At 49.5% G+C, this 26,829-nt stretch overlaps 11 protein-coding genes across 11 annotated transcripts, besides 27 other annotated features; all 11 read left to right on the top strand.

Annotated features, from left to right (window-relative positions):
- Tc00.1047053506303.171 (hypothetical protein, conserved) lies at positions 1 to 547 on the top strand (the record flags this gene model as incomplete). The annotated part of the gene is made up of 1 exon (XM_810709.1): positions 1 to 547. A coding segment is annotated over one exon (547 nt), but the record flags the coding sequence as incomplete, so codon positions are not given.
- Positions 1 to 976: a sequence feature (heterozygous, Esmeraldo-like haplotype).
- Positions 849 to 921: a sequence feature (A-rich).
- Positions 954 to 977: a microsatellite.
- Positions 977 to 993: a sequence feature (haploid, non-Esmeraldo-like haplotype).
- Positions 994 to 26,829: part of a sequence feature (heterozygous, non-Esmeraldo-like haplotype) that runs on past the window's edge.
- Positions 1,989 to 2,084: a sequence feature (A-rich).
- Positions 2,730 to 2,779: a sequence feature (A-rich).
- Positions 3,009 to 3,037: a microsatellite.
- Positions 3,239 to 3,274: a microsatellite.
- On the top strand, positions 3,404 to 5,947 carry Tc00.1047053506303.160 (uncharacterized protein; the record flags this gene model as incomplete). Its single annotated transcript, XM_810708.1, has 1 exon — positions 3,404 to 5,947. One exon carries the CDS (start codon positions 3,404 to 3,406, stop codon positions 5,945 to 5,947), a length of 2,544 nt encoding a protein of 847 aa, XP_815801.1.
- Positions 6,428 to 7,288, top strand: Tc00.1047053506303.150 (hypothetical protein, conserved; the record flags this gene model as incomplete). The annotated part of the gene is made up of 1 exon (XM_810707.1): positions 6,428 to 7,288. One exon carries the CDS (start codon positions 6,428 to 6,430, stop codon positions 7,286 to 7,288), a length of 861 nt encoding a protein of 286 aa, XP_815800.1.
- Positions 7,363 to 7,391: a sequence feature (AT_rich).
- Positions 7,448 to 7,471: a microsatellite.
- Tc00.1047053506303.140 (hypothetical protein, conserved) lies at positions 7,804 to 8,577 on the top strand (the record flags this gene model as incomplete). The annotated part of the gene is made up of 1 exon (XM_810706.1): positions 7,804 to 8,577. The coding sequence occupies one exon, from the start codon at positions 7,804 to 7,806 to the stop codon at positions 8,575 to 8,577; it is 774 nt and encodes a 257-aa protein (XP_815799.1).
- Positions 8,938 to 11,013, top strand: Tc00.1047053506303.130 (hypothetical protein, conserved; the record flags this gene model as incomplete). Its single annotated transcript, XM_810705.1, has 1 exon — positions 8,938 to 11,013. One exon carries the CDS (start codon positions 8,938 to 8,940, stop codon positions 11,011 to 11,013), a length of 2,076 nt encoding a protein of 691 aa, XP_815798.1.
- Positions 11,646 to 11,704: a sequence feature (A-rich).
- Tc00.1047053506303.120 (hypothetical protein, conserved) lies at positions 11,754 to 13,724 on the top strand (the record flags this gene model as incomplete). The annotated part of the gene is made up of 1 exon (XM_810704.1): positions 11,754 to 13,724. One exon carries the CDS (start codon positions 11,754 to 11,756, stop codon positions 13,722 to 13,724), a length of 1,971 nt encoding a protein of 656 aa, XP_815797.1.
- Positions 11,981 to 12,037: a microsatellite.
- Positions 13,915 to 13,936: a sequence feature (AT_rich).
- Positions 13,938 to 13,967: a microsatellite.
- On the top strand, positions 14,054 to 15,487 carry Tc00.1047053506303.111 (hypothetical protein, conserved; the record flags this gene model as incomplete). Its single annotated transcript, XM_810710.1, has 1 exon — positions 14,054 to 15,487. The coding sequence occupies one exon, from the start codon at positions 14,054 to 14,056 to the stop codon at positions 15,485 to 15,487; it is 1,434 nt and encodes a 477-aa protein (XP_815803.1).
- Positions 14,259 to 14,318: a microsatellite.
- On the top strand, positions 15,963 to 16,784 carry Tc00.1047053506303.100 (hypothetical protein, conserved; the record flags this gene model as incomplete). Its single annotated transcript, XM_810703.1, has 1 exon — positions 15,963 to 16,784. One exon carries the CDS (start codon positions 15,963 to 15,965, stop codon positions 16,782 to 16,784), a length of 822 nt encoding a protein of 273 aa, XP_815796.1.
- Positions 16,824 to 16,854: a sequence feature (AT_rich).
- Positions 17,014 to 17,049: a microsatellite.
- On the top strand, positions 17,127 to 18,164 carry Tc00.1047053506303.90 (hypothetical protein, conserved; the record flags this gene model as incomplete). The annotated part of the gene is made up of 1 exon (XM_810702.1): positions 17,127 to 18,164. One exon carries the CDS (start codon positions 17,127 to 17,129, stop codon positions 18,162 to 18,164), a length of 1,038 nt encoding a protein of 345 aa, XP_815795.1.
- Positions 18,282 to 18,305: a microsatellite.
- Positions 18,392 to 18,434: a sequence feature (T-rich).
- Positions 18,768 to 18,790: a microsatellite.
- Positions 18,797 to 18,829: a microsatellite.
- Positions 19,128 to 19,153: a microsatellite.
- On the top strand, positions 19,200 to 23,159 carry Tc00.1047053506303.80 (hypothetical protein, conserved; the record flags this gene model as incomplete). The annotated part of the gene is made up of 1 exon (XM_810701.1): positions 19,200 to 23,159. One exon carries the CDS (start codon positions 19,200 to 19,202, stop codon positions 23,157 to 23,159), a length of 3,960 nt encoding a protein of 1,319 aa, XP_815794.1.
- Positions 23,168 to 23,198: a microsatellite.
- Positions 23,382 to 23,405: a microsatellite.
- Positions 23,887 to 26,406, top strand: Tc00.1047053506303.70 (hypothetical protein, conserved; the record flags this gene model as incomplete). The annotated part of the gene is made up of 1 exon (XM_810700.1): positions 23,887 to 26,406. One exon carries the CDS (start codon positions 23,887 to 23,889, stop codon positions 26,404 to 26,406), a length of 2,520 nt encoding a protein of 839 aa, XP_815793.1.
- Positions 26,457 to 26,479: a microsatellite.
- Positions 26,810 to 26,829: part of a microsatellite that runs on past the window's edge.

Raw genomic sequence — 26,829 nt, 5'->3', positions numbered from 1 at the left:
TGAGAAAATTGGGGTGCCGCCCGTCGTAGATGGGAACGTGCATCGCGTCGCTGATAATATCACTGTTGGCGGCTTTGGTGGCCCCGAAGACTGGGCCTCGTCCGGCTCCTCCAGTGAAGAAGAGGGTCTTCCCCAAGCTCCATCCGTCGGCCAACACCTTCCCATAGGTGTCTCGGGACGAGGAGGCCATAACCGCATGAATGGCAACGGTGCAGGCGGCATGACACTTGGGCTTTCTCCAGCACTGGCACGTCGTTTTATTTATCGTATTGAAGCGACGAGGGCACGACCGCCGTTGCCACACATGACTCTCTTCCGTGAGTCCACGCGAGGAGCGGGGCTTCTGCAATTGTTTCAGCTGAAGGATGGCGGCGCCAGGTTGGAGCGGTTGAGTGGGTTTGTCGGTCCACACATTGCCTCGCTTTACATGGCACTTTCTCCCGACAACTCGCTTCTCGCCACCGCCGGGAGCGAAATGAAGTTACGTATATGGCGAGCCTTTAAATTGAAGTCACCGGTACGTGGTGTTCGGTGTGAACTTCGCTGAAAACATCTTTAAAAAAAAAAAAAAATTGTGTTCTGTGTTATCCCTGGACCGCATAGGGCACCTCTCTAATTTGAGTGATGCAAACTGCGGTGAATGAAGGAGACAGAAAAGTGCAGACAAAAAAGAAAAGCAGCTGTGAAATGGATCGACGATGACTGTCTTTCCCACTATTTTCGCCCGTTTCTGTGGTGTACAGGGGAATGAGACAATGTGGCGGAGCGTGCAGGATGTGTTTCTTGGAACAAATATACATCCACGAAATTATTTTCTTGGGAATGTGCTGTGGGCGAGTTTATAGTAATTGTTTATGTTATTTTTTTTCCCTTCTATCTCTTTTTTCTTTTTTCTCTTTTTTCATTATGTTGTGTTTTTTTACACATATGCGCAGTTTTGATTGAAGCTTTGCTTTCTTTTTTTTTTTTTTTTTTTTCTGCTCTCAGCAGTCCCCCTCATGTGTTTCTACGGATGTACTGGCACGTGCATGCTATATGTATATATATACTCTCGTTTTGCGCGGCGGGTGATGACTGCGAGGGAGAGAGAAAAAAAAAAAATGTGCGAAGACGGCGAAGAGTGAAATGCACTGGTCGCGGCAAATGAAGAGTTGAGAGGAGTTTTGTGCTCCGCGCAATTCTAGCCTTCTTTGCGTAAAAAAAAAGGAAAATGAAATAAAACATGAGGTGGACGAGATCGAAAGGGGATGAGAGAAGAGTGGGATTGGCCGGGGTTGTTGTGTTTCGTTGGCGCGCAGGGCATGTTTGTGGGGGGTCACCAAATGATGTGCCCCTTCAGGGAATGTCACCACCGCCGCAACTGCGGGTTTCGCACCGCTGCGTGAGTGGTGAGTTGAGAGGGCGGGCGGGTTGGACAATGAGGGATTTATCTCGTTTCACCGTCTCGTTTTGAGGCGATTTTAGTGCGGCCCGCACTTGTCAAGTACACTTTTTTTTTTTCTGTGTGTGTGGACCTTTTGGTTTTTATCCCAGTGTGTGCTTCCGTCTTTCCCTTGTCCCCCCTTTTGATGCTTGTCTGCGCAAGTGTTCTGGCCGCCATGCTGGCCGTGTTTTTTTTTTTGTCTGCTCAGGCTTGAGCTGCCCACCTTTTGCACGTGGTGCCTCCTCCACGTGTTCACTTCGGGCCTGCTCACAGCGCAGGCGGGGGGGATGGAAAGAATAGCAGCTGTCATAGAGTGAAAAAGGAGGCTTGCGGGCGCAATATGAGCCGGGAAGTAATTGATTTTTTTTTTTCTGGTTTAGTTGAACGAGTTGTTACTGTTTCTAGTGTAATATTCTTCTGTGTATATTTTATAATGTGGCTGTGCGTTGTCAATGCCAATGCGCTCTGCGCACATCGCCTACCGATTTACACATAGAGAATTAAGAAGAGGATGGATACAAATGACACGCGTGCAGACCTCCAAATGACTGCACGGTGTTTAAAATCTCTTTCTCTTTCTTTCTTTTTTTTCCTACATTTCTGTTTTGTTCCTTTTTTATATATATTTATTCCACATTGTTTTGTTTTGTTTTTGTTTGTTGGATCTCTCCACTGTACAGCTAACTCCCCTACCCTCCCTGCATCTTTTTCTCTTTTTTTCCTTCTTTTTGCTCCACACTTCATTGCGTACACACGCACATTCCCTGGGGAATGTATAGATGTGTGCATGCTGGCGTGTGCCTTCTCCTTTTTTTGTTTTTGTTTTCTTGTTTCTCGGTGTTGTGAGAGGGAGAGAGGAGGCAGGGAAGTGCATCATAGATCCTTTGTGAATAAAAAAAGGGGAGAGGGCGGAAGTTGAAATGAGAAAGGAGAAGAAAAAAAAAAACCGACGGTGGAGGCGAAGGATTTTTTTGTTTGGGGGGGCGAAGGGAGAGAAGGGGCATTGTTTTCACACTCTCTGAGACCATGTTTTCTGCCGCCATGACGGCTTCTCCCAAAGGCCTTTATCAAATTTTGTGATGTCCATTGCGGTGTCTTTCCATTCTTGTCCTCCGCTGTACTTATTTTTTGTGGTTATTCCGTTTGTTTTTATTTTTGTGCTGCTTTTATTATTATTACTAAAGAAGAATTTTGGAGGAATGGGGGAGGAGGGGAAAGCGACAGGGACAAAAAAGTATGGACGTGACTTTTTTTGAATGCAGAATCAAGTGCTTATTTTGCATTTTACGCATACATGTATTTATAATTTCTTTTCCCTCCCCTCCTCTCTTTTTTTTTTTTTTCTTTTTGTTTGTTACTTGTACATATTCCTGTGTGTGTGTGTTTGAGCCCCAACCTCCACCCCCCCCTTTTTTTTTTTTTGGCGGCTTCTCCCTCTGTTTGTGGGCTTTACTTTACGTTTCCTGTTCTCTCTTATTTTTGTTTATTTCAAGAGGTCATTGATTGTTGTAGCTCTTGCGCTTCGTTTTGCCACTGCTGTCATATTTTGATGGCCGTGGAGAAGTTGCCATTGACGCAGTGCTGTTTATTATTATTATTATTATTATTATTATTGATCACGTGCCACGTCGGATAAGGCAGAATAGAACTTTTCGGGCTAAATGTTTACATGTAGACATTTATACACAGGTATTGGTATGTGCATGGATGAATAGCTGGGTGTTTTTGGTTTGTTTGTTTTTGTGTGGGGTGTGAGTTGTGCATTTTTTGTGGCTATTTTTCCTATTATATATATATAAGTATAAGTATATATCTTTTTTTTTTTTATTTCAATTTTTATTTTTTATTTTTTTTCGCATCCAAGCAGCTCCTGTGGGAGGCAAGCCTAAAAAAAACGAGGGGAGAGGGGCCCGTTTAGGAGAGGGACGGTAACGGACGCAGTCTTTCCCACACATTTTTCTTTTTTTTTTGGCTGTTGCGATGACTTGGATGGCGGCATCTGAAGAACGACAACAACCGCCATGGAAGTCATATCAAAGGCCCCAGGTCTCTGCACTCAGTGCGTACCGGACCGCTTCGCCATGCAGTCGGAATGGCATTCCGAAATGCGCGGGGACGGTCTCGTGCAAAAGGGGCACGTACCGCACTTTATCTTGGGGAGTAGGCTCGCAGACACCTGGACTTGTGCATTCACCGCCCCGTTACACACAAACTTTGACGCCACACCAGACAAAGATGTCGCCTGCCCCTGAGAAGCTCTTTTTTGCGAAATTAACCCCGAGTTCCTCTCTTTCTTCATCCCGTCCTTTGGCACCGAAGCCGTGTGAGCAACCCCGTTTTGCATCACCCTCATCGAGACATTTTCACTACGCAAACTGTACGATGGCGAACTATGGCAACCGTGATGCGCATCATGTATGCCAACCGAAGAGCCCAACGATACGCTTGGCATCGCTTTTGCATGGGCGCCCGCTTGGGGATGACCTTGTTGACTGGAAAATTTCTAGGCGTCGCGATGACATTGGGGCACTGGTAGAGTTTTTGCTCTTGTTGAGAGACCGAGAGGCGAAGAATAGGCAACGGATTGAGGAAGAGGCGATTTCATTGCTCGATTGTCTGAAGCAACAGGAACGACAAGAGAGGACGACGGCATCTTTTAAAGAATTGAGACTTCCTGTTGCACAATTGAAGTCGTTAAATTTTCTCAGCGCTTTACGGGCCAGCCAAACCTCAAAGTATTTTGTGCAGCAGAAGGGGATTCTCAAGGGTTTCGCCGGACAACCTTCAGCGCGGCAGTGGGGGGATAAAAAGCGAGGGGGCGGCTGCCATGGCGTGGCTGTGGAGCAGCAGCTTCTGATCTTTGACGAGGAGATGGCGGCGCGTAGCCTCATCGATATTGTAGAGGAAGGTTGTAGAGGGCGACTTATGCTGGCTGCAAATGGAGGGACACAGGTTGCCGAGGGCAAAGGACGAGTCTTTGTTGGAATAAATGGACAGATTGGCGAGAAGAGAAGGGATGGCCCAGAGAGGCCTCAGTTGAAGGAGGATGCAAGCAAGAATGACGGGACAGCAAACAAGGTGCGGCATCATAAAGGGGAATCACTGCCAATAGGGGATTTGTGGGGATCTGCGGATGCTCATTTCGATCCTTTGGATGTGTGTGTATGTGGCCAAGCTCCCAGCACGACTACATCGGACACATTTCTTTCGGCCAGCAACGACCGCTTCTTCTTTGATGGACTTGGAAGAGTGGGTTTGGGATTGGCAAACGGCGCAGGGGAAGAACGAGATGAAGAGGACGATTTGCGGGTGGTTTCATCTTTGAATTGCCGGAACGGGACGAAGGGCGAACGATACGATGAACTGTTCGTTGAAGAAGTTGGGTCCGAAGGCATGATAGAGCGGCCTGAGCAGAGTGACGTGGAGACTTTTCTCGACAGCGAGCATGCGTGGCTGGAAGAGGCAAGGGCGGGTCTTTGTCTTGAGGAACAGGAAGCGCGAGCAGAAATCATGCAATTGGAGGAATACGGCATTGCGCATCTGGAAGAGCAGCGGTGTAATTGTTGGCTCTCGCGACACGTTTCTGACGCCGTCTTGCTGCAGATGGAGAACATCATCCGTGAGGAGGAGTTGAGGAGAATTCACATTTGCGGCAGTCTTTTAGACACGGGAGCCACCACGGACTCCAATGTTCTGTCTCCTCGTGAGTTGTCATCATCGTCGCACTCTCGCCTTCGTGTAGGAATGGAGCAGCGCGAGCGTGAAGCTGTTTGCAACGCCTTTCGTGACGGTCTACGTACTGCGTGGGAGGCGGCGATTGCCGCCCTTTTTGAGCAGGAGCAGCAGGAGCGGGCAAAGCTAGAAAGGGAGGCACAGCCGAAGTACACTTCCGTACTGTGGGGGATTGTGTCCATGGGAGAGCGGCAGGAGATTCTTCTTGAAGAGCAGAGCGAACGGGAGGGCATTGAGCACGAGGCGGTGGGGCACTGGATGGACCTTCAACTTCTTCATAAATTTCAATACACACGTCTGCTTACTGGCACAAGGCGCATGCCACCGAAGAGGAGAGAAAGCAGGCCGTGCAGCAGCGATGCGGAAGGAAACGCCTACTCCTGGCGTTCATTAAATGGCGATGGCGATAGCGATAGCGATAGCGATAGCGACGCCGACTCCGGTGTTTTTTTACTTCTGCCATCTCATTTGACCCAACGTGGTTGCATGACCAATTCGAAGAACACGTTGGACTACGCGAATTCGACGAGTGAGGACAATGGAAGACCACGAATCCTTGTCGCGCACGGGATTCAACCAGAGCCTGAAGCAATTCAAAAAAATTGTGTGGCTCATTCCTTCAGCACTTTGGAGACGGAGGAGTGTGAGGGACGCGAGGCGCTGCATGCGGACTGGCGCCGAGGATATGAAAATCTGTTGGAACTTGATGGCATGGCGACAAATGAATTCATGCGAGCCATCATGTTTTTTGACAGAATGCGGACGTCCCACACTTCTGCCACTTCAATGTAGATATATACATTTTTTTTTTTTTGCGCATGCGCACAATTCTCTTTTGCCTGTGCGCGCCTTATCGTTCATTGCATTTGTGCATATTTTTTTTGTTGAGGCTTTTTAATTGTTCACAGGGGAAGGGAACATGGATACTAGAGGGAGAGAGAGCATGTGTTTTTCTGTGTTTGTTTGTGCGAAAAACTCTCAACGATAAATACAGTTGAGTTGCTTCTTGCGCGTGAATTACACGGGGAAAAGCAATGTTTCTGCCATGACGCGATGGAGGCTGTCTCTATTTTTTTTTTTTTTAAATCTGAAAAGTTATATGTTTGTTTCTTTAATCTGTTTATTTTGTGAAACGGATGTGGATGCAAACCTAAACGTTCCTGTGTGTCTATTTGGAGCTAACGGAAGGGACCGATAGATTAAAAGAAAAAAGTATATAGAAATAGACGGATAGTTATCTTAGAGGGTGCACTCCCTTTGGCGGGAGCGACGATGTGGCGCCGTGTTCTCTTCTTCTCCGCATCGCTCACCGTCGCCCTGCGTCACACCCATCGCCTCACCGTTACAAGAACAACAACATCGACAAAAAACTCATCACCGGGAACAGCGACGCTGTGGTGTGATGTCGCGGTAGCAGCACAGCAGGTGCCGCTTGCCACTGTGGAAGAAATGTTTGGTCGCATGGAAGGAGATGATTATGACGAGAAGGGCGACGAAAGTGCGCCGCATCCCGCTACGGCGAGTCTCAGAGACGGCCGGGGTGCCGTGGAGGAAGAATTCTTCGAGTGGCTGGACGACGAAAACAACACCGCAGCAGCAGGGACGGGTGACTTGAGCTTGGATGCCGTCATGAATGCCGCTCTTGCCGAGCCAGACCCTGGGGGTGAGCGCAATGCGTCTGACGAGATCGGTGGAAATAGTGACACCAAAAGTAGTGATAGTGTCCGTGCTTCTCACGGCAACGGTGCAGGCGGAGGCGAGGGAAGAGCCGTGAGCCGAATGGATGACATTCTCGCGGAGGAGGCTGATGATGATTATGATGGCGTGGTTGCCGCAGGCGGGCCGGATGTGCTTTTTGACGATAATGGCGGCAACGACGAACGGGAGGATCATGTGGATGACGTCGAGGATGATGACGCATCCGCAATCCCCGCTGAGGAGGAGGAAGAGGACCAGGTGGAGCAGCTGATTCGCGCGACTCAGACTGCCGAGTCCGCAGCGGCTCTATTCTTTAAAGACAAACAGCGGGTGGTCAAGGCCACGGTGGCAACGCCTTCATTTGACGACGCGGCGGCTGAGGGGGCAGAGTTGGAGATCGTCGGAGAAGTGATGCCGTCACCGCAGCGGTTTTGAGACAACGGGTGCGCTCCCACAAATCAGTGATGGCCAGCATTTATTCTTTTCTCGTTCAAGGGAAGAGATAAGAGAAAAATTTTTTTTTGAATTTTTTTTTTTTGTGTGTATTATTGCGCGTGTCTCCGCTTTTCTTTTTTTGCCTTTTTTTAGTTTTTAATTATTATTATTATTATTATTATTTTTGGTGATCGTTGTCTTTTGAGTGTGGGTAACCGGCTTTGGGTGGAGGCTTGAACCCCGTACTCTTCCTGCTCTCTACTGCGGCCAAAAAGAAGGACACGGAGAACCAGAATACGTTGTAGGCGTAGAGGGGTGACGGCAGCGTCAAAGGGGTTGCACGGCTTTGGCGGGGTGGTACCGGGCAACTGTTTCTTACTGTCGATATTATATATATATATATAGTATTGTGGGGAGGGGAGAGAGTGAAAGGGAGATTGTGGACATAACGAAATTGTCATATTCACATACGCGGGCACTGGAACAGAGGAGAAAGAGAGTGTGGCTGGTCGTGAATGATTCGCATCCAACGCCTATGGACGCAGAGGAGTCCTTTTGGCCGTTCCAACGTGGCGCTTCGGTTTTCTGTTTTTCATCGTGTTGTATCAATTGCCAGTAGTTGTTGCTCCCACTCCGGTACAATTTTTTTAGCGGTGCGATGCGTGCAGTACGAACAGACTTCCGCTACACTGCGTGGGATCAACAAGAAGAAGCGTGCTCTTTCAGCCCCGTGGATTACGAAGAGCACAAAGGATTACATGAGCGAGGCAGATGCGAAGGCGACTGCTGTTAATCCGATAAAGGAGAAGCTTTTGCAAAATTCAAAGGAACGCAAGGAACGGTTTGTGCGTATTGCAGAGGAGACAGATCGCGTGTTTGACTCCGAAATGGACAGGATGCGGGATTACAATGTGCGGCGCTGGCGAAAGGGGATTAATTTCTTTAAGGCACAAGGCCTGGGATTCACGCTGCTTTACATTTTTGCCTATCTGGGTTGTCTTGTTGCACTTTACGTGGGCTTTGCAACGGGGATTCTTAAAAAGGAAACGGCGTATGAGTTCATGTTTTTTTTATTGGGGGGTTACGTGGACAAGGAGTGGTTTTACATGCGTGTGGAGGCTTGGGGCACATACGTGGACTTTGGCTTTGCATTCTTGATCAATGAAATGCTGGAACTATTTCGTTTCCCGTTTATGATTTACACCTTTTACACATTCCGACCGTACCTGACGGGGGTGAATAGACGTGTGAAGGCATCTATCTTTCGATGGAATGCAGCGGAATCATGAGGAGTGCTGAGGAGTGAGTACTACGTTGTAATTTCCTTTTTTTTTTTCCTTTTTTTTTGTGTGTGTGTCTTCGGGAGCGGGTAGACATGTGTTTTTTTTGTTGTATGTATGCCTCATTATATTTGAGTGCCTCTTTTTCTTTCCTCTCATAGTTTTAAAATTGCGCCTCTTAGTGGAGTTTGCCAACCGTGCTGGCAGCAAAAGGGAAGGAAGCGATTGTTGTTTTCATTTTAATTTTACTTCTTTGGTGTTCCGCCACGCGCAGCCACCATCCCCTAACTCGCCTTTTGTTGTTGTTGTCGACGCTTTTTTTGTTGGCATCTGTCAGTCAATTTTTTTCCAAAGGCCATTCGCCTCGCCATGTACTACGCGCAAAAGCAGCGGCAGCCCACATCTGTGCTGGGGGCGCACGGCTTTACGACGGAGGTGGCCGGTCGTGACCGCGTGCGGTTTTTTCGCCGGCCCGTTGAGGCGCGCAGTATTCCCACGTTGTACGCAGATATTGACAATGTCCGTTTTGCTAAGAGTGAACCCAACACGCCAACACCGACAGGGAGCCAACTCGCAGCTGCCTTATTTCCACAACGCACCGCTTCGGCGTCGGGGCAGAAGACGCGGCCGCACCACCTGCCCGCCATAAAGAAGCGGGTCCACCACGCTGGAGCGGGGACTTCAAGGACTTTCACCACACCCATGGACGGAGCCGGAGTATCACGTGACGTAGGGATGCAAACCGTGTATCGCGAGAACGAGGCACAGACAGTCCCATATACGCCCGAGTATTACATTCCAGAGGGTGGGGACCCCAATCCGGAGGTGCTGGGCATCCGTCAACTGAAGTGGAATGACGGCCTGCCTGCCGGTATGGAAGAAGTGGAGCTCATTCAGCGACTGCGGCGCCGACGCGCTGTGGAGGCGTCACTACCGCCAGAGACAGATGCGAAGTCCGCGGAAGAGCGTTACCGTACCCTGTATGAACTGGAAAAACAGGAGCGAAAGGAATGTGAAGACCACATGGCCAAAATTCGCCAACGCCGTCTTGACAGTATTCGTGATGCTCTGATGGAGCGAGAGCGGGCAAGGGAGGAAGCAAATCTTCTTCGCTTAGAGAATGTGAAGGCACAAAAGCTTGCCGAATTGAGGCGCACCATTGAGCGGACGGAGGTGAAGCGCATTTTGAAGGGTCAGAGGCTGTTGGAAGATGAGGCTTCTAAAACTGCACCCTCCGTAGCCTGTGGAATGTACGCGGTGGATCCCATTGATTCGCACAAGCCAAAGAAGGATCTTATTGAGTTTCACTCCAAGAACGGCATGTTTGCCACTACGCCGCAGGTTACACACGGAAGGTCAATGTCACCCGTAATGAAGGAGCCTTCCGATCACTTCCGGCACTACGATGTAAGACCGACCATGCTTACAATTGAAGAAGGTGTAAAGGAGCTGGAGGAGACCAAGGTGCCACGCATTCAACGGATTCGAGCGGATGCCTTTTTGGCCCCGGAAAATTACGCCATTAATTCCCTACCAACTCTGTACCAGCGGCGTGAGGCAACACGTGTTGTGGATGCTCTTGAATATGTCAATGCGAAGATTCATAAGCAGGACTCCCCGGAAGAGAAGATGCGCATTATGGAGCTATATCGCGCCACTCCGCGTCTCCAACGTCCTGACACACCCGAGTTGGAGCTTGAGGACGATGAAGGAGAGGAGTTGGAGGAAGCCTGTATTCTTCTTCAGCGCCTCCTTCGGGGTCGTGCAGTTCAGAATGACTTCTTTGATGGCAAGGAACGATGCCGTGGACTCATCGAAGAACTCCAGGCCGCGTCCAATGCAAAGTATGCCGAACGCAGTCCAGAGGAGAAGGAAATGGATGAGAGGGCGAAGCGTTTTGAGGCCATTGCTGAGAGTTTGGGGGATGCAGCGCAGGGTGATGTTATTGTGGAAACCCTAGATTACCTCTTCCATGAACTAGAGCGTCAACGAGACCTTAGCAGATTGGAGGAACTCCGCCGTGAGGCAGAGGCTGTTCGGGCGGAGCGTGAGGCGAAGGAAGCTGAGCTCCGTGCACAACAGCGTATCCTTCATGACAAGGAGGCCGTGCAATACGCCGCCTACATCCGCGCCATCGAAGACGTTGTTGAATGTTACTCGCACCAGCTGTACACCACCTCTGCGGAGGAGTGTGCAATGGAAGAGGCAATTGCTGCGGAGTGCAGTCGCCTGGAGAGGCCTCCGACGCCTGCAAGGGAATTTCTAGATGCCGATGCAACAGAAAATTTGGTTTGCGACATGCTTGACAGTTTTGTGCTGCCGGCTGTGGTGGACATGGTGTGCCTCAGGCAGGAGGAGTTGGAGCGGAAGGCCCCTGCGGCCGCGGCCCTGGAAGAGGCGAACGGGACTATTCCTCCGAAGGAAACCGACGAGAAACCCACGTAGACCCCGCGGATATGTGTAGCCGAAACCAAACAGAGTTGGTCTCTGCGGTGGGTGGGGCGAGCGGAGGGGACGAAAAGAGAACGACAGAGTGAGATGTACGTCAACACGAGGGCTGCAGCCGCGACAAAAAAGGGAAGGGAAAGAAGAACCGCAGCATCGGGCGAAAAGGAAGGAAAATAGAAGAGTAAGGAAGCAAACAACAACGGAAAAAAAGAAAAAACATTAGCATCAAAATTATATTTTACAACATCAATGCTAGTTACTTCATTATATGCGTCTCCCGTCCCCCTGATGTAAATACTACTCACCTAAACACAGACGTGAAAAAACACCCACCCACAGGCGTGTAGGAGCGAGATAAGGGGGGAGGGGGGATAACGAAACACCAAGTTGTGTACTTCATTTACTGCACGAGTGCAAACTGGGGGATATGGGGGCAATCAACGGGTTCTTTTTTTCCTTTTACCATGTATCATTTTGGGTAGTTGTGCGGTAGCCCCGTACATTTACTTCTTACGGAGAACACTTGTGGAAGTAATGCGCCCCGTTTGTTATGAATTTCCTTCCGCGCCGCCACCCTTTTGTATTTCTTCTTTCCTTTTTTTTAAAGCACTTGTATTCACAACAAATCCTTTTTTCTTCTGTTTGTTGTTCGTGTCTTTTCCTATTTCTTTGCCTTTTTTTTTCTTTTGGCTCTCACTGGGCACGGACACAGCGCTGGGTTTACAATCGTAGGGAGAATGCAATACCACTCGTGCAGGCGTTCGGGGCTGTTAGTTGAGAAGGGCATGCCGGCGAAGCGAACCAGGCAGGAGGATGTGGGTCTTTGTGCTGATGTTCTGCCGCGGATGGCGACGGTGTTAATGGAGGAAAGCGGCGTTGATGTCGGCGAGGGGAAAATTCCGCACTCCTTCAAGGTTGGCGGCAATTGTCACAACAGAACCTCTTTGATAGCATCAACCATGAAATCATCGTCATCATCATCATTAGTATTGTCATCATCTTTATCGTCATCTTTGTCATCGCGCTCCATTTCACCTGTTTCTCCAGAGAGAATTTCACTTCCTCTCCACATTGTGAGTCCCATGGAGAGCGGCAACAACAGTCAAGTGTTTTTGGCGCGGAGGGCCAATGAGGGTGGATTCGCACCTGCTGAGGATCGTGAGGCGGCTCCCCGGAAAAAGCAGCAATCACGAGCTTACAGTCCCCAACAATGTCGAGAGGCTGATTGCGATGGGACCGATGCTGGAAATACAACGACGGCAGAAGACACATTTATGGCGCTGAAGTTTGTATCTTCGTCTTCTAGTCACATGCAGCGTGAGATACATTGCTTGAGGTATTTGAACCGCTTTCGTGGGGAACCGAATGCAGAGGCCAATGATGAAGTTAACGAGGCACCTAATTGTGGCCGATGCACTGCATCTTTGCTTTTGTCTACACGTTCTTTCCCACCTCCTTGTCCAAAACTTTTCTTTACTCAGGAAGTAGGGGGTCATGTCGCAATCGGGTTGGAGCTCTTGGGTCCTGACCTGTTTGCCTTCACAGAGAGATTTGTTTTATATGAGGAGGAGTTATGCGTCGTGGGCATTGAGCTCTTGCGGGCGCTTAGCGCGATTCACCAGCTGGGCGTGACTCACCGCAGCATTAAACCCGAGAACTTTTGCTGGAACTCCAGGGAAATCCTAAACAATGCTGCAAATAAGGATTGCGTTAGTCACGACAAGAGCGGGTCAACAAACTCTGTTGAAGATGTACCTGTTTTCATTTTCAAGATTATTGATTACGGTCGTGGTAGTGTCAACACCGGTGACTCTCCGCCAATGCATTCCCTGTACGAGCGACCCTACAGGGGATGGTGGCATAGTCTACGTGGTCTCTTGGGGAAGCCGATGGGACAAAAAGATGATTTAATGGGCGTTGTCCACACCATTGGTTATCTTCTTGACGATTACGAAAGCAATGGGGGATCATTGAGTGTGTCATCACGATCTTCCTCTCTGAAACGAGTGGACAATGCAAAATGTGATCCAATTACCCATACTACCACTACTGCTACCACTAATAATACTATTAATAGTACCAATACATCTTTTCTTGCTGGCGAATCATCTACGGAAAGCTGTGCTGCTAACGATTGCCGCAGCGAAAAAAACGGAAGTTTAATTCAGCGAAATGTAAGAGGGGATAGTCGTGATAGTTTATCAGTAAGCTCACTGACAAGTGATGGAAGTGCCTTAAATTCCCGTCGACGCTCTTATTCGTCGTGGCGACGCCACTTTGCCGACAGGATCGCCATTGCGTACGGGGCTGCGTCAAAAAGCTACCGCCGGCTGCATGGCTCTGAGCAAAGAGAGGGGACACATGGTCGTGGGAAAAAATTGGCTTGCGCGGAGCGAAAATTGCCGGATGCCGTTGATCGGCGCAATGCCAAGCGGGCCTGGATTGTCCGTCATGTCGAGACTGAATACCTGCCAGCGATGCTGCCTGATCGCTACTACCCTCCTACCATGCCGCAATGGTGGGCAGAGTGGTTCGCCGCGTGTAACGCATGGTGCAGTGATGATGCTGTGACAGTGGAGGAGATGACGGCGTGGATGATGGAGCGAATGCAGCAGCAGATTGAGAAGATGGGGGATACTGTCGAGAGGTTGCGGCAGGACCTCAAGGATCTGTACGTGCGCTATCACGAAGGAAGGGAAGACTCTTAAGTTGAGTGGTTTAAAATGACAAGGACCGCCCCAATGAGAGATGGGATGACAATTGGCACAGCTGTAGAAGCAGCGGGTTTGTTTATCATACGTAATGCTGGCGCATCTACAAAGACGGTACTTTTTTTTTTTTTTGATACATGCATGCATGCACATATTTGTATCTTTCTGAGACTCTTCTCTTGTTTCGATTTAAAAAAAAAAAAAAAAAACTTTTTTTTTTCTCTTTTTTTTTTTTTTTTTGCTTATTCCGAGGCTTTCAGGCTGCGTCGTTTTATTGGGAGGGGGTCTTGAACCTTCTGACGGGAAAGCACTGGCACACAACACACATGAGACGTGGCGGCACCCATGTGCCTCCTTCTGCCTTTGTGCCGAAGTTAAGTATCAACAGGAGCGGGGACTTGCTGCCTGAGCGTCCTGACTTGGACGCTTTGGGCAACGAGAGGCATGATCCATTCACCACCAACTCAACTGCCACTTCGGGAGGATCACGAGGCTGGAATGCGTTCACCAGCGCTGCCGCCGCCGCCACCGACAGCAGCAACAATAACAACAACAACAACAGCAGGTACACCAACAACAACGAAACAATAAGTGCCTATGATCAGAGCTCCCCGACGCCACACAACACGAGTGCGCTTTTCTTTGCAGGAACTTCGAAGGTGAAGGTGTCTGGTAAGAGTGTTGACTCCTCGCGATTGGATGAACCGTGCCACGGAAACATAATTAAGGGGTACGCCAGTGCCAGAAGCAACAATGATATTGGGAGGGCGAACAAACGGAATGAAGTCAATAGTGGCTTGGCGACTTTTGCCAGGCACGACGATACGCGTGGCCCGGTTTCTCGAGGTTGGCAGAGGGTGGCCCACCATTTCCTGCATGGTAACCTTCGAGGTGCTTCTGCACCCGCTAAAGCAGGGCGAGCACTGCGCGGCGACATGGGAAGAATCACATCCAGCACACCGCATTCCTCATCGTTCGAAGACTCTTTTTTCTCGTCCACATCGGAAGATTCAGAATTGTCGTTTAGGGATTCGGCCCTCTTTGATCTGGACGTAGAACCTGTTGTGCCACCGGAGGTCTTGTGTCCATCCCAATCGCACATCTTTGCATGGGCGCGGCATCCACGTCATGCCATTATTTTAAGTCTTTTCCGTAGCCGCGGGTTTGTTTTGCCACAGTACGCTGATCTCGTGGAGTACCACATGTCGGAGGTGTTCCTTCACTACATTGACCTTTGCTGCCGGGGGGCATACTTCGTCCGCTACCAGGCCAAGTCGTCGCCAAAGGAACGTTTCTTCAGTATTCGCATGCTTCCCCGTGATATGACAACACGATTCTCAGAGAAGATTCCGTATTTGGCGTGGACCATGCATCGCGCTGGAGTTCAACTTGCAGGCTGCGTCCCTCTAGAGCAGCTTGTGGGTATCACGGTCAACACTCGCTCGGCGTCATTTCGGCCAAACTTTTTGTCCTTGCACACGATTCGAGGACCACGGGTCGACAATCATCGCCTGAATCTTCCGACTGAAGGCGGATTTTCCCTTTGGTTTATTGACCGTCACCATGGCACCGCAAGGAGTGTGGACCTCCTTACATGTAACTCAACGGTATTAGACGTATGGACAAAGGCTTTTAAGGGCTTAGTGAGTGTGAACAGCTCTTCTCTTGTGCAGGTTCCTCTAACAAGTGCGGGTGTCTCTTCTGAAATGGAGAAGCTGACAAAAGAGGCGCAACAGCAGGTGGAGAAAAGTCTTCTTTAGATTGTGTCGCTCCAAACACTTTGGAAGGAACAACAACAAGTACAATTTTAACTTTTTATCGCTATATCTACAAAAAATTATGCGGGTCCATCCGTGTAGATGCATCTGCGTGGATACGCATGCCTCCTCAATTTGTGCTTATGAGGAGGTTGGTGCGCATGCTTTTGTGCCCCCTTTATCATTTATTTAGTTTTGTATGTTTTAGCATTGTTGATGTGAATTGGGTGGCATTTTATTTGTTTATTTCTAGTGTTTTTTATTTTTGGCTTTGTTTCACAGATGTGGTATGAACGCTTTTTCCTTTTGGCCTGATGGTTTACTATTTTTTTTTCCTCTTTTTATCCTTTTTGTTGCTGACGATTTCTTCTGTTTGCTTCAAGGAGAGGAGGAGGAGGACGGAGGCGGCGAAGCCAAATTTTTTCCGGAAGGCCCGCACATACACACACACACACACAGAACAAAAAAAAAGAACAGGATGAACACTCGTTTCAGAAAGTTGTCGCCTCTACCACAGAAGCCGTCTGTCAAATGGCACCTTATGCATGAGGAGTACCATCCGATTTTTGCACCAGAACGTCGCGAGCAGGTGGAATATTGGTACAACAAGACAGCCACAGGCAGACAACGCAATACATTTCGTCGCATATGCCAGGAGATGTACACACTAGACCCTGACAAGGAAGATCCGGTGTACACTGCAGAGTACACCTGCCAAGTGTCATTTTGTGAGGTAAGGATGATGATCAAACACTATGGAGCTGTGCTCTCCGATTTGGGTAAGAGACTGGCCCGCGTGTGGATTTTGCATGTCGCTACCCCACGGGAGAAGGAGAACTTTCGCGAGGTGTTTACGGGGGCACAGTCTCTGTTTTGCCCTGTGACAGTTATGAAGGCCGACTACACACCACCAGACGAGGATGCATACAAAGAGATTGACCGCACCAACTTTCTCTGCTCCGTTGACTGGACCAACTTGGAGGCTCAAGAAAAGAGAAAGCAGGTCCACCAGCAGAGATACTTCAGCAGGTCCTTAAGCATCGCGTCGAATCGGCCGCGTGTGACAAAGCCAAAGAATCAGTTTGACGGAGTATCACCACTAGCTACTTTAGGATATGCCGGGGACAGTGAAGAAGCCATAAGTACACTTCGAAAGAAGCTTGAGGAAACCCGTGAATCGGACCGGTATTTCACCGTTGATGGGCACACCGTCTATATTGCGGGGGGACCAAAGAAGGCAAACCCCGTCTTCGCCGGCAGCAAAAAGAATGCCGTTATAGCAACCGTCTATGATGATTGATGAGAGCAAAAGGACGAGCGTCAATGCCAGTTTTAGATGTAAAAATATTATTTTTTCTTTTTTTATTATTCTTCTGTTACTGGTGTATTGAAAATGTTACAACATTCCATTTTTTTTTTTTTTTTCGTATCCGTAATTTATTTTACACAACAGGGTCTTTCAGTGGAGTTTGTCTCTGTGTAGAAACTGTGTATACATGCTATAGGAATTTCTCTTTACGTTTTCTCCCTTGTTTATTTTTATTTATTTATTTATTTTTTAATTTCTTGGTCCTTGCCACGAGGCGACACGTGATGGGAGGACGCACATTAAAAGTGAAGAGTCGGCCCAATTAAAAGAAGGATGGAAGTGGAAGGCGTAGTGCAGTATCGACTGCTTGGCTCTCATCCAGCGGCTTCTGGTCGTTATCACAGCTTTGGATTTAGCGGCGAGGCAGTGCCTTTGGAAACGCTGTTGCAGGCTGTTGTAAAGCAGCACCAGATAAACCTCACAAAGTACAAATTTGAGGTTCGTCGCCTTGTAACAGCTGGCGCAGAGCGTCAGGATGCCCAGTCGGCATCTAAAAATGCCGCTAATGACATCTTGCCGTCAGATGCTCTATTACGCACATACGACAGGATTGTTGTGAATGTATTGCGGAGACATTACATGGATGGGGTGACTCATAACGAGCAAATGACGGAAGAAAATCGTCTACAGCAGGTGGAATGTCTTTTACAAAACGAAGAGGCCGCGGAAGAATCCCAGACACTCGGCCCTCGTAATCAAAAACGTGAGCGCAGCAGCGAAGATACCGATGACCCACATGCTTTTATTCGTGTAACCACACTATCAAACAAGGCGTTTCCTCTGCTTCCTTGGCTTCGGCGGCAGACAGCCAATGAGAAGACACCAATCCCGAAACCAGTTAAAGGGATATGTGTTCTCTGTGAGCTCAATTGCTTCGCAGAGGTGGTAATTCCATGCTGCCACTTCTCGGCTTGCAGGCAATGCTTAGAACTCGCAAAGGCAATGCTTACAAATGAGAATGAGTGTGCTGTCTGCGGTACTTTGATCGCTAAGCCAAACGCGTACAAAAAAGGACAATTTGCCACAACTACACCTGTCAAGCAGGAAGGAACGTCTACAAAAACAGTCAACACTGCCGTGCTTGGGGAGCAAATGGAAATTCATGGTGCCTACCGAGAGAAAGCCAATAGAAAAATTGGCGAAGGCAGCACCCAGGGACGTTTCCACGACATTGTCGAAACGTTCGAGAAGGAATTAAAGAAAAACATGGCACGTGTGCTTTCTTTAATTGACGTCCCTGATCCTCTTAGTTCAAAGGCAAAAGAAAAACGGAAGATCAGCAAAACACTTTCTGTTTTTGATGAGAAGTGAAGGCGGCATTGTAATCCATTTTCGATTATTATTATTATTTGTGATTCACTCTTGTTGGGTGCTGTGAATGGAGGGCGTGCGGGGGAATAACTCCCGCCAGGCTTCTTGTATTCTTATTCTCTCTCTCTCTCACTCTCTCTCCATATATATATATATATATCACCTCTCACTCGTTTTCTCTGGTTGCTGTCTTTGGCGAAGCTTGCGCTTTCAATCAATCTAAAGCCAAAATAAAAACAAAGAAAAAACAACAACAACAACAAAAAAAAACTACTTATATTGCAATTGCCACAATGGCCGACACAGCAGCTTATTCCATCAAGACGCACGTCGCAGTCCCACAGAAGGCGCCTTACGGCGTTGATGTGGAGGAAGGCAAGACTTACTACTGGTGCGCGTGCGGTCTGAGCAAAAATCAGCCCTTTTGCGATGGTTCCCACAGGGATTACAACGAGCAGCACAAGACGGAGCTAAAGCCCATGGCGTTCACCGCGAAAAAGACTGAAAAGGCGTATCTTTGCGGCTGCAAGCAGACAAAGAAACCGCCCTTTTGCGACGGAACGCACTCAAAGGTGTGATTTCTAGTGACAGATATTTATTTATTTTGTTTGTTTGTTTGTTTGTTTTCATGATTTTTATTTTTATTATCTTTTTTTTTTTTTTTTCGGTACGTCTCTAAAGGGGAAAAAAATGGCTGCATTATGAGGAGTATTATTTCCACCCGTTCAAGGGAGCAATGATTTTACAGACTTTACCGCATTTAGGACTTAATTTCTACTTATTTATTATATGCATATATTATATATATATGTGTGTCTTTTATATAAGTGTCTTTGCCAGGGTTGATGGGGGTTTTTAGCAAATTTTTTGGCACCCGAGAGGGTGTGGGTGTGCTTCTCAAGTGGGGAGGTGTGGATGCGGATGCCAATTACGCGGCTTGTGTGTTACTCCGTTTTTTTGTGGTTTTTTTCCTTTTTTTTTTTTTTTTTACACGCAGGTAATTTGCAATTAAATAAAGTGACGATCAAACAATAAATGTTTGGTGCTATCCGCAGCGACTCGCCATCAGCCTCTTCTTACAAGGGCAGTGAGAATTTTTCCAGAAGTCGGGAAAACTCGCGTGGGTACATTGACTCCGATGCCACAAGTTCTGTCAGCTCCAAAGAAGAAGACCGCCTTGTCACTGGCCTCAGAATTGAAATCGACTTCCGTGAAGAGCGCATAAAAGAACTTGAGGAGTCATATAATCAGCTTTCGCGAAAGTCGGAATTTGACAAGGGTCAAATGCGGTCCCAGCTCCAACAGGCAGAAAATAATATCGCCAATTTCAAAAAAGAAATGACGAAGCTACGAGAAAAAGTGAAGAGGGCCGAGAAAGAAAAATTGGACGCCATTAACCGGGCAACCAAGCTGGAAGAGGAAAGAAACCAAGCGAACAAAGCAGCACACAAGGCAGAGGAGGAAAAAGCTAAAACATTTCAACGCCTTATAACATTTGAGTCGGAAAATATAAACTTAAAGAAAAAGCCAAATGACGCAGTTTCAAATCCGGATAAGAGAAAAAATTCTGAAACCGCAAAAACTGCCGAAGCGGAGAAACAGAGGGCAGCTGAAGCCACGAAGGTTGCTGAAGCGGAGAAGCGTAAGGCAGCCGAGGCCACGAAGGTTGCTGAAGCGGAGAAGCGTAAGGCAGCCGAGGCCGTGGAAGCGGAGAAGCGTAAGGCAGCCGAGGCCACGAAGGTTGCTGAAGCGGAGAAGCAGAAGGCAGCTGAAGCCACGAAGGTTGCCGAAGCGGAGAAGCAGAAGGCAGCTGAGGCCACGAAGGTTGCTGAAGCGGAGAAGCAGAAGGCAGCTGAAGCCACGAAGGTTGCTGAAGCGGAGAAGCAGAGGGCAGCTGAGGCCACGAAGGTTGCTGAAGCGGAGAAGCAGAGGGCAGCTGAGGCCACGAAGGTTGCTGAAGCGGAGAAGCAGAAGGCAGCTGAAGCCACGAAGGTTGCCGAAGCGGAGAAGCAGAAGGCAGCTGAAGCCACGAAGGTTGCCGAAGCGGAGAAGCAGAAGGCAGCTGAAGCCACGAAGGTTGCTGAAGCGGAGAAGCAGAGGGCAGCTGAGGCCACGAAGGTTGCTGAAGCGGAGAAGCAGAGGGCAGCTGAGGCCACGAAGGTTGCTGAAGCGGAGAAGCAGAAGGCAGCTGAAGCCACGAAGGTTGCCGAAGCGGAGAAGCAGAGGGCAGCTGAGGCCACGAAGGTTGCTGAAGCGGAGAAGCAGAAGGCAGCTGAAGCCACGAAGGTTGCTGAAGCGGAGAAGCAGAGGGCAGCTGAGGCCACGAAGGTTGCTGAAGCGGAGAAGCAGAGGGCAGCTGAGGCCACGAAGGTTGCTGAAGCGGAGAAGCAGAGGGCAGCTGAGGCCACGAAGGTTGCCGAAGCGGAGAAGCAGAAGGCAGCTGAGGCCACGAAGGTTGCCGAAGCGGAGAAGCGTAAGGCAGCCGAGGCCGTGGAAGCGGAGAAGCGTAAGGCAGCCGAGGCCACGAAGGCTGCTGAAGCGGAGAAGCAGAAGGCAGCTGAGGCCACGAAGGTTGCTGAAGCGGAGAAGCGTAAGGCAGCCGAGGCCACGAAGGCTGCCGAAGCGGAGAAGCAGAAGGCAGCTGAGGCCACGAAGGCCGTGGAAGCGGAGAAGCGTAAGGCAGCTGAGGCCACGAAGGCTGCTGAAGCGGAGAAGCAGAAGGCAGCTGAGGCCACGAAGGTTGCTGAAGCGGAGAAGCGTAAGGCAGCCGAGGCCGTGGAAACGGAGAAGCGTAAGGCAGCTGAGGCCACGAAGGCTGCCGAAGCGGAGAAGCAGAAGGCAGCTGAGGCCACGAAGGTTGCTGAAGCGGAGAAGCAGAGGGCAGCTGAGGCCACGAAGGTTGCTGAAGCGGAGAAGCAGAAGGCAGCTGAAGCCACGAAGGTTGCCGAAGCGGAGAAGCAGAAGGCAGCTGAGGCCACGAAGGTTGCTGAAGCGGAGAAGCAGAAGGCAGCTGAGGCCACGAAGGTTGCTGAAGCGGAGAAGCGTAAGGCAGCCGAGGCCGTGGAAGCGGAGAAGCGTAAGGCAGCCGAGGCCACGAAGGTTGCTGAAGCGGAGAAGCAGAAGGCAGCTGAGGCCACGAAGGCTGCTGAAGCGGAGAAGCAGAGGGCAGCTGAGGCCACGAAGGCTGCTGAAGCGGAGAAGCGTAAGGCAGCTGAGGCCACGAAGGTTGCTGAAGCGGAGAAGCAGAGGGCAGCTGAGGCCACGAAGGTTGCTGAAGCGGAGAAGCGTAATGCAGCTGAGGCCACGAAGGTTGCTGAAGCGGAGAAGCGTAAGGCAGCTGAGGCCACGAAGGTTGCTGAAGCGGAGAAGCGTAAGGCAGCTGAAGCCACGAAGGTTGCCGAAGCGGAGAAGCAGAAGGCAGCTGAGGCCACGAAGGCTGCTGAAGCGGAGAAGCAGAGGGCAGCTGAGGCCACGAAGGCTGCTGAAGCGGAGAAGCGTAAGGCAGCTGAGGCCACGAAGGTTGCTGAAGCGGAGAAGCAGAGGGCAGCTGAGGCCACGAAGGTTGCTGAAGCGGAGAAGCGTAATGCAGCTGAGGCCACGAAGGTTGCTGAAGCGGAGAAGCAGAGGGCAGCTGAGGCCACGAAGGTTGCTGAAGCGGAGAAGCAGAGGGCAGCTGAAGCCACGAAGGTTGCCGAAGCGGAGAAGCAGAAGGCAGCTGAGGCCACGAAGGTTGCTGAAGCGGAGAAGCAGAGGGCAGCTGAGGCCACGAAGGTTGCTGAAGCGGAGAAGCGTAAGGCAGCTGAGGCCACGAAGGTTGCTGAAGCGGAGAAGCGTAAGGCAGCTGAGGCCACGAAGGTTGCTGAAGCGGAGAAGCAGAGGGCAGCTGAGGCCACGAAGGTTGCTGAAGCGGAGAAGCAGAGGGCAGCTGAGGCCACGAAGGTTGCTGAAGCGGAGAAGCGTAAGGCAGCTGAAGCCACGAAGGTTGCCGAAGCGGAGAAGCAGAAGGCAGCTGAGGCCACGAAGGTTGCTGAAGCGGAGAAGCAGAAGGCAGCTGAAGCCACGAAGGTTGCCGAAGCGGAGAAGCAGAAGGCAGCTGAGGCCACGAAGGTTGCTGAAGCGGAGAAGCAGAAGGCAGCTGAAGCCACGAAGGTTGCCGAAGCGGAGAAGCAGAAGGCAGCTGAAGCCACGAAGGTTGCCGAAGCGGAGAAGCAGAAGGCAGCTGAGGCCACGAAGGTTGCTGAAGCGGAGAAGCAGAAGGCAGCTGAAGCCACGAAGGTTGCCGAAGCGGAGAAGCAGAAGGCAGCTGAGGCCACGAAGGTTGCCGAAGCGGAGAAGCAGAAGGCAGCTGAGGCCACGAAGGTTGCTGAAGCGGAGAAGCGTAAGGCAGCCGAGGCCGTGGAAGCGGAGAAGCGTAAGGCAGCTGAGGCCACGAAGGTTGCTGAAGCGGAGAAGCGTAAGGCAGCTGAAGCCACGAAGGTTGCCGAAGCGGAGAAGCAGAAGGCAGCTGAGGCCACGAAGGTTGCTGAAGCGGAGAAGCAGAAGGCAGCTGAAGCCACGAAGGTTGCCGAAGCGGAGAAGCAGAAGGCAGCTGAAGCCACGAAGGTTGCCGAAGCGGAGAAGCAGAAGGCAGCTGAGGCCACGAAGGTTGCTGAAGCGGAGAAGCGTAAGGCAGCTGAGGCCACGAAGGTTGCTGAAGCGGAGAAGCGTAAGGCAGCTGAGGCCACGAAGGTTGCTGAAGCGGAGAAGCGTAAGGCTGCCGAGGCCGCCAAGGCCGTGGAGTCACAGAAGCAGAGATTCTTAGAACGTTTTTCGGTTCTTGAGGAGGAGAAAAAGGCAGCCTTAAGGGCGGCGGAGATGGAGAGGAAGAAAATAACAAACATAATGAAGAATAAAGGTGTACGCAGTTCGGATTCGGTGCCGCTTGTGGAGGGTAATCGCTCTGTTACTGAGAGTTCGTGTAGAAATCGGTTTCGTTTTTCATGTTCAGTAATGTGACTTGATGCATATACATATATGTATATATATGTACATATAAGCGTTAACATTACATGCATTTTTTTTTTTTAAATCTAGATATTGTTTTTGGGCGTGTATTTTGTTCTATTGGGCTTTCTATTTATTTTTTTGTTTTTTTCCCTGTCTCATAGAGGGTGGATGCAGAGGGATGGTGATCTTTTGTAACGGACTTTAGATTTTTTTTCTTTTCTTCTCTGTGTGTTATTTATTTATTTATTTTTTTATGGATTACTTTAGTGTTGGGTATAACTTGTTGTTTTACTTTTTTTTTTTTTTAGTGAGCAAAGGGTATATGTGTGGGGGTTAAGATTTTGCTAAGATTTATGATGGAGCCCCGTCTTTATTTTTTTTCCCTTTGATAAGACCTTTTTTTTTTTTTGTTGTTGTTGTTTCTTCTATCGCCAACACAAATGAATGTGGTTGGCTCCGTCCCCTTCTCCCCCTCCCAAAAAAAAATAAAATAAAATGAAGAGACAAAAATCTGTGTTTTTGAATGTTGTTGCAGGTTGAATTTTTTTTTTTTGTGTCTGTTTTTTTTCTCTTCTGTTTTGGGGTTGTCGTGCCGTTGGGTGAACGTGAGAAATTCGGATCTTTCTTTTTCCTGAATTTTTCGGTTTTTTTAAATTTTTTCTTAGGGAGGCCTGCAGTTTTTTTGCTGTTAAGTTTTTTATTCGGCGTTGCAGAATTTGAGCCGTCTTCGCGTGGCATGTCTGTTGCTGAGGGTTTTCTTTCTCATGGGGAGCCATGCACGCGGGCAGACGCGTTGGGAAATTGGCTGACGGAGCGATACTCACGATGGGAGTTTTTGGTTGTGTTTCAGCGTCAGTGGTCCCGTGATCGGCGAGCCAACCGGCTGTACGCGCCGGTATTCCACATGCTTTTCGCGTCGCCCTTTTCTGATGCGGGGAGGGAAATGCTTGGCGCGGCGGACGTTGCTCCATGGCAACTGATTTTTTATGATTTGTCGCGGACCTGCAGGGATGTGTTGTGGGGGACGAAGGGGACGGATCTCATTTCGGACGTCTTGCGGGCTGTGCCGCCGGCCCTCCAACCTTCCTTCTTCTCCGTGGTGTGCGTGACTGTGGGCGACACACACGATCGTCTTGGTCTCTTTTCCGAGCAGGCCTTTAGGCACTACAAGGAGAGAGTCGAGCGGCTGCAGCGTCCACAGGAGACTCCGGAGGTGTCAGTGAAACTTCATCGCGCGATGCCCCGTGGCCGAATGACGAAGGGGTGGGACGATGGTCATCTACCGGTGTTTGTCGAGGATGCTATAAAGTGGGCGTGCCGCAGAACATCAGAGGCAGCAGACGTGTCGGCCCCGTCCCAAGAAGGCAACGACGCCATTCTTGCCATACTCCCACGGTTAAACAAACTGCTGTACAAAAATACTTTCCATATGGCTGAGGATCACAATTTTACCGATGCAGTGAGCAGTATGGGGGAAGGAGAAAATCGATCGTTGACCGACAGACGTTTGGAAGAACGTCGTGTATTTCTCCAGAACTTGAGGAGGCGTGTGGGGAACGTTGCCTCCTTCACACTGGCGTCACAAACATCTTCTGAAGAAGCGGGGCAACGGTGGCATGTTCTCATCATTCAAAAACTCTTTGTAGAAAAGGAAGAGGTGTCTATTGAAAACCTTGATCCTGGCCCACTGGAGCCACAGCCTGTCGGCGCGGAGTTGCACCTGATGCAGGACGGCGGCGAGGTGTTGTATCTTCAGTCTCAACTATGCAGCGAGAATTCCTTTGAGACGGTGTACGGGGACATGATGCATGAGGACGGCGAACTCTTTGCGCAGCTGACACCACTGGAAGGTATTGCCTTTGACGACATTGACCGTTACTTGGACTTTATTTTGACACAACCGCAGCCATTTGGTATGGAAACACCAACAGAGCCACTGTGTAAGGGATCGTGTAGTGGCTATACATTCCCAAAGGTTGTGTTCCGTCGACCGACAGGGTCTGTTGTGAAGGATAATTTAATCGCATCTCCGCATGTGGAGATTCTTGAGGAGTCACCACGTTCACCGGAGGAATGGGATGCAGCGAGGCGCGTCTTTCTTTTCCTCTCCGATCATATTGCCCCTGTAAGTTTTGCTCCTGATAATGGTCACAGTGATGGGCGCGGTGGTTATACTCTTACTAAAGATGTGGCGCCGGTGCCACCTCCAACGCACAACTACAAATGTACATGGTGTGGTCGCCGCAGGGACAAACTGCTGCGCTGTGGCGGATGCAAGGTGGACATGTATTGCTGCAGGAAACATCAAATGATGGATTGGAAGGGTGGGCACAAGAAGTACTGCGGAATTTGGCGGAAGGCCAGAGAGGAATATGAAAAACTTATCGTACCGCTCTTGCATTCTTGCCCAATGGAGCGTCCTGAAACACGGTCCGCGTCAGCCGTCGTCACACTTCTGCAGTTTCTCATGGCTTCTTGGTGTGAGCTGCAGAGGTCAGAAGTTTCGGTAGTTCACATTGTTGGCATTGATGATGACATGACAGGGTTTCTCTCAGAGCTTTCGCAGCGCGCGAAAAACTTTTCCATGCACTGGAAACAGTTGCGTCTTCTCCTGAGCTCTGATACCTTTGGGGATGAAGAACATAATGCCGTGTATGCCATTAATGAGGGCGGTGAACTGACGAAAACAGCACCCACATCCGCTCTTGGTGACGTGTGGCATACACAGTCTGGAAAAGACGAGGGGGCTCCAGAGGCCGTTATGCTTGTGCGTCTGTACAACGCAAAGTACCACATTTTTATTGGCCAAGACACTGAAATTAGTGGAGGTGCACCGTCGGCGGTGGCGTCCTTCGGGAATCCATCAGGGGCCGGGATGACATATCTCACTGCAGTCGCTGAGGTTCTTGCGGATCGCTTTATTGGCGTTGTTCCTGTGATATGCACAGAACCAACACTTTTCGGCGCACACCACACGCTTGACGCCATACTGGAGCGGGTGAGAAGCAGCAACAAGATGAACGCAGACCGGAAGGGGAGGGTTATTGAACGCCTTTTACACGCAGACGAATTCATTCGGATAAATGTGCAAGGGATGGGGTATGAGCCTCTGGACTCGCATCTGGGGGGAGAAGGAGGAGGAGTAGGAGGGACAACCCAGACGAATGCTGCGGAGTTTGCCACGAAACTCGCCCCACTGCGGCTGCACCCCAATCTTTACTATTTTATCATTCCAGCAGAAACAGCAGAGCCGTAGATGCGTTGCATTTCTTCTTGGAGGGCGGCGATTAGAAACTGATGCACCGGTATCTATCTATCTATCTATCTATATTTTTTCACACTATTTTTATGGTTGTACTACCGCCACTTTCTTTCCCGTTCTTTTTTTGGGGTTTACATGCATGATGGATTTTCCGTTCCATGTTCGCGTTTACTCAATTGGAATCCCTTTATTACAATGCTGATGCCAATCAAACTTTTCTCTTTTTTTTTTTTTTTCATTATTCAAATGTTTGTGTTTTTATTTCTTTGGTCTGGAGGCATCATAAGAGGGCCGGCGAGGCTACGTGATGATATAAAAACGCTTCAATATTTGCGGTGTCCGAGAAAAAAACGAGGAGTCTTGACAATACAAAGATAACATCACGGGGAGACGCATCAAAAAAAAAAAAAAAAAAGA

The sequence above is a fragment of the Trypanosoma cruzi genome, genomic scaffold (assembly GCF_000209065.1).
Source record: "Trypanosoma cruzi strain CL Brener 1047053516421 genomic scaffold, whole genome shotgun sequence".
NCBI lineage: Eukaryota > Euglenozoa > Kinetoplastea > Trypanosomatida > Trypanosomatidae > Trypanosoma > Trypanosoma cruzi.
The sequence above is the reverse complement of the archived record's forward strand: the minus strand, read 5'-3'. Positions and strand labels throughout refer to the sequence as shown.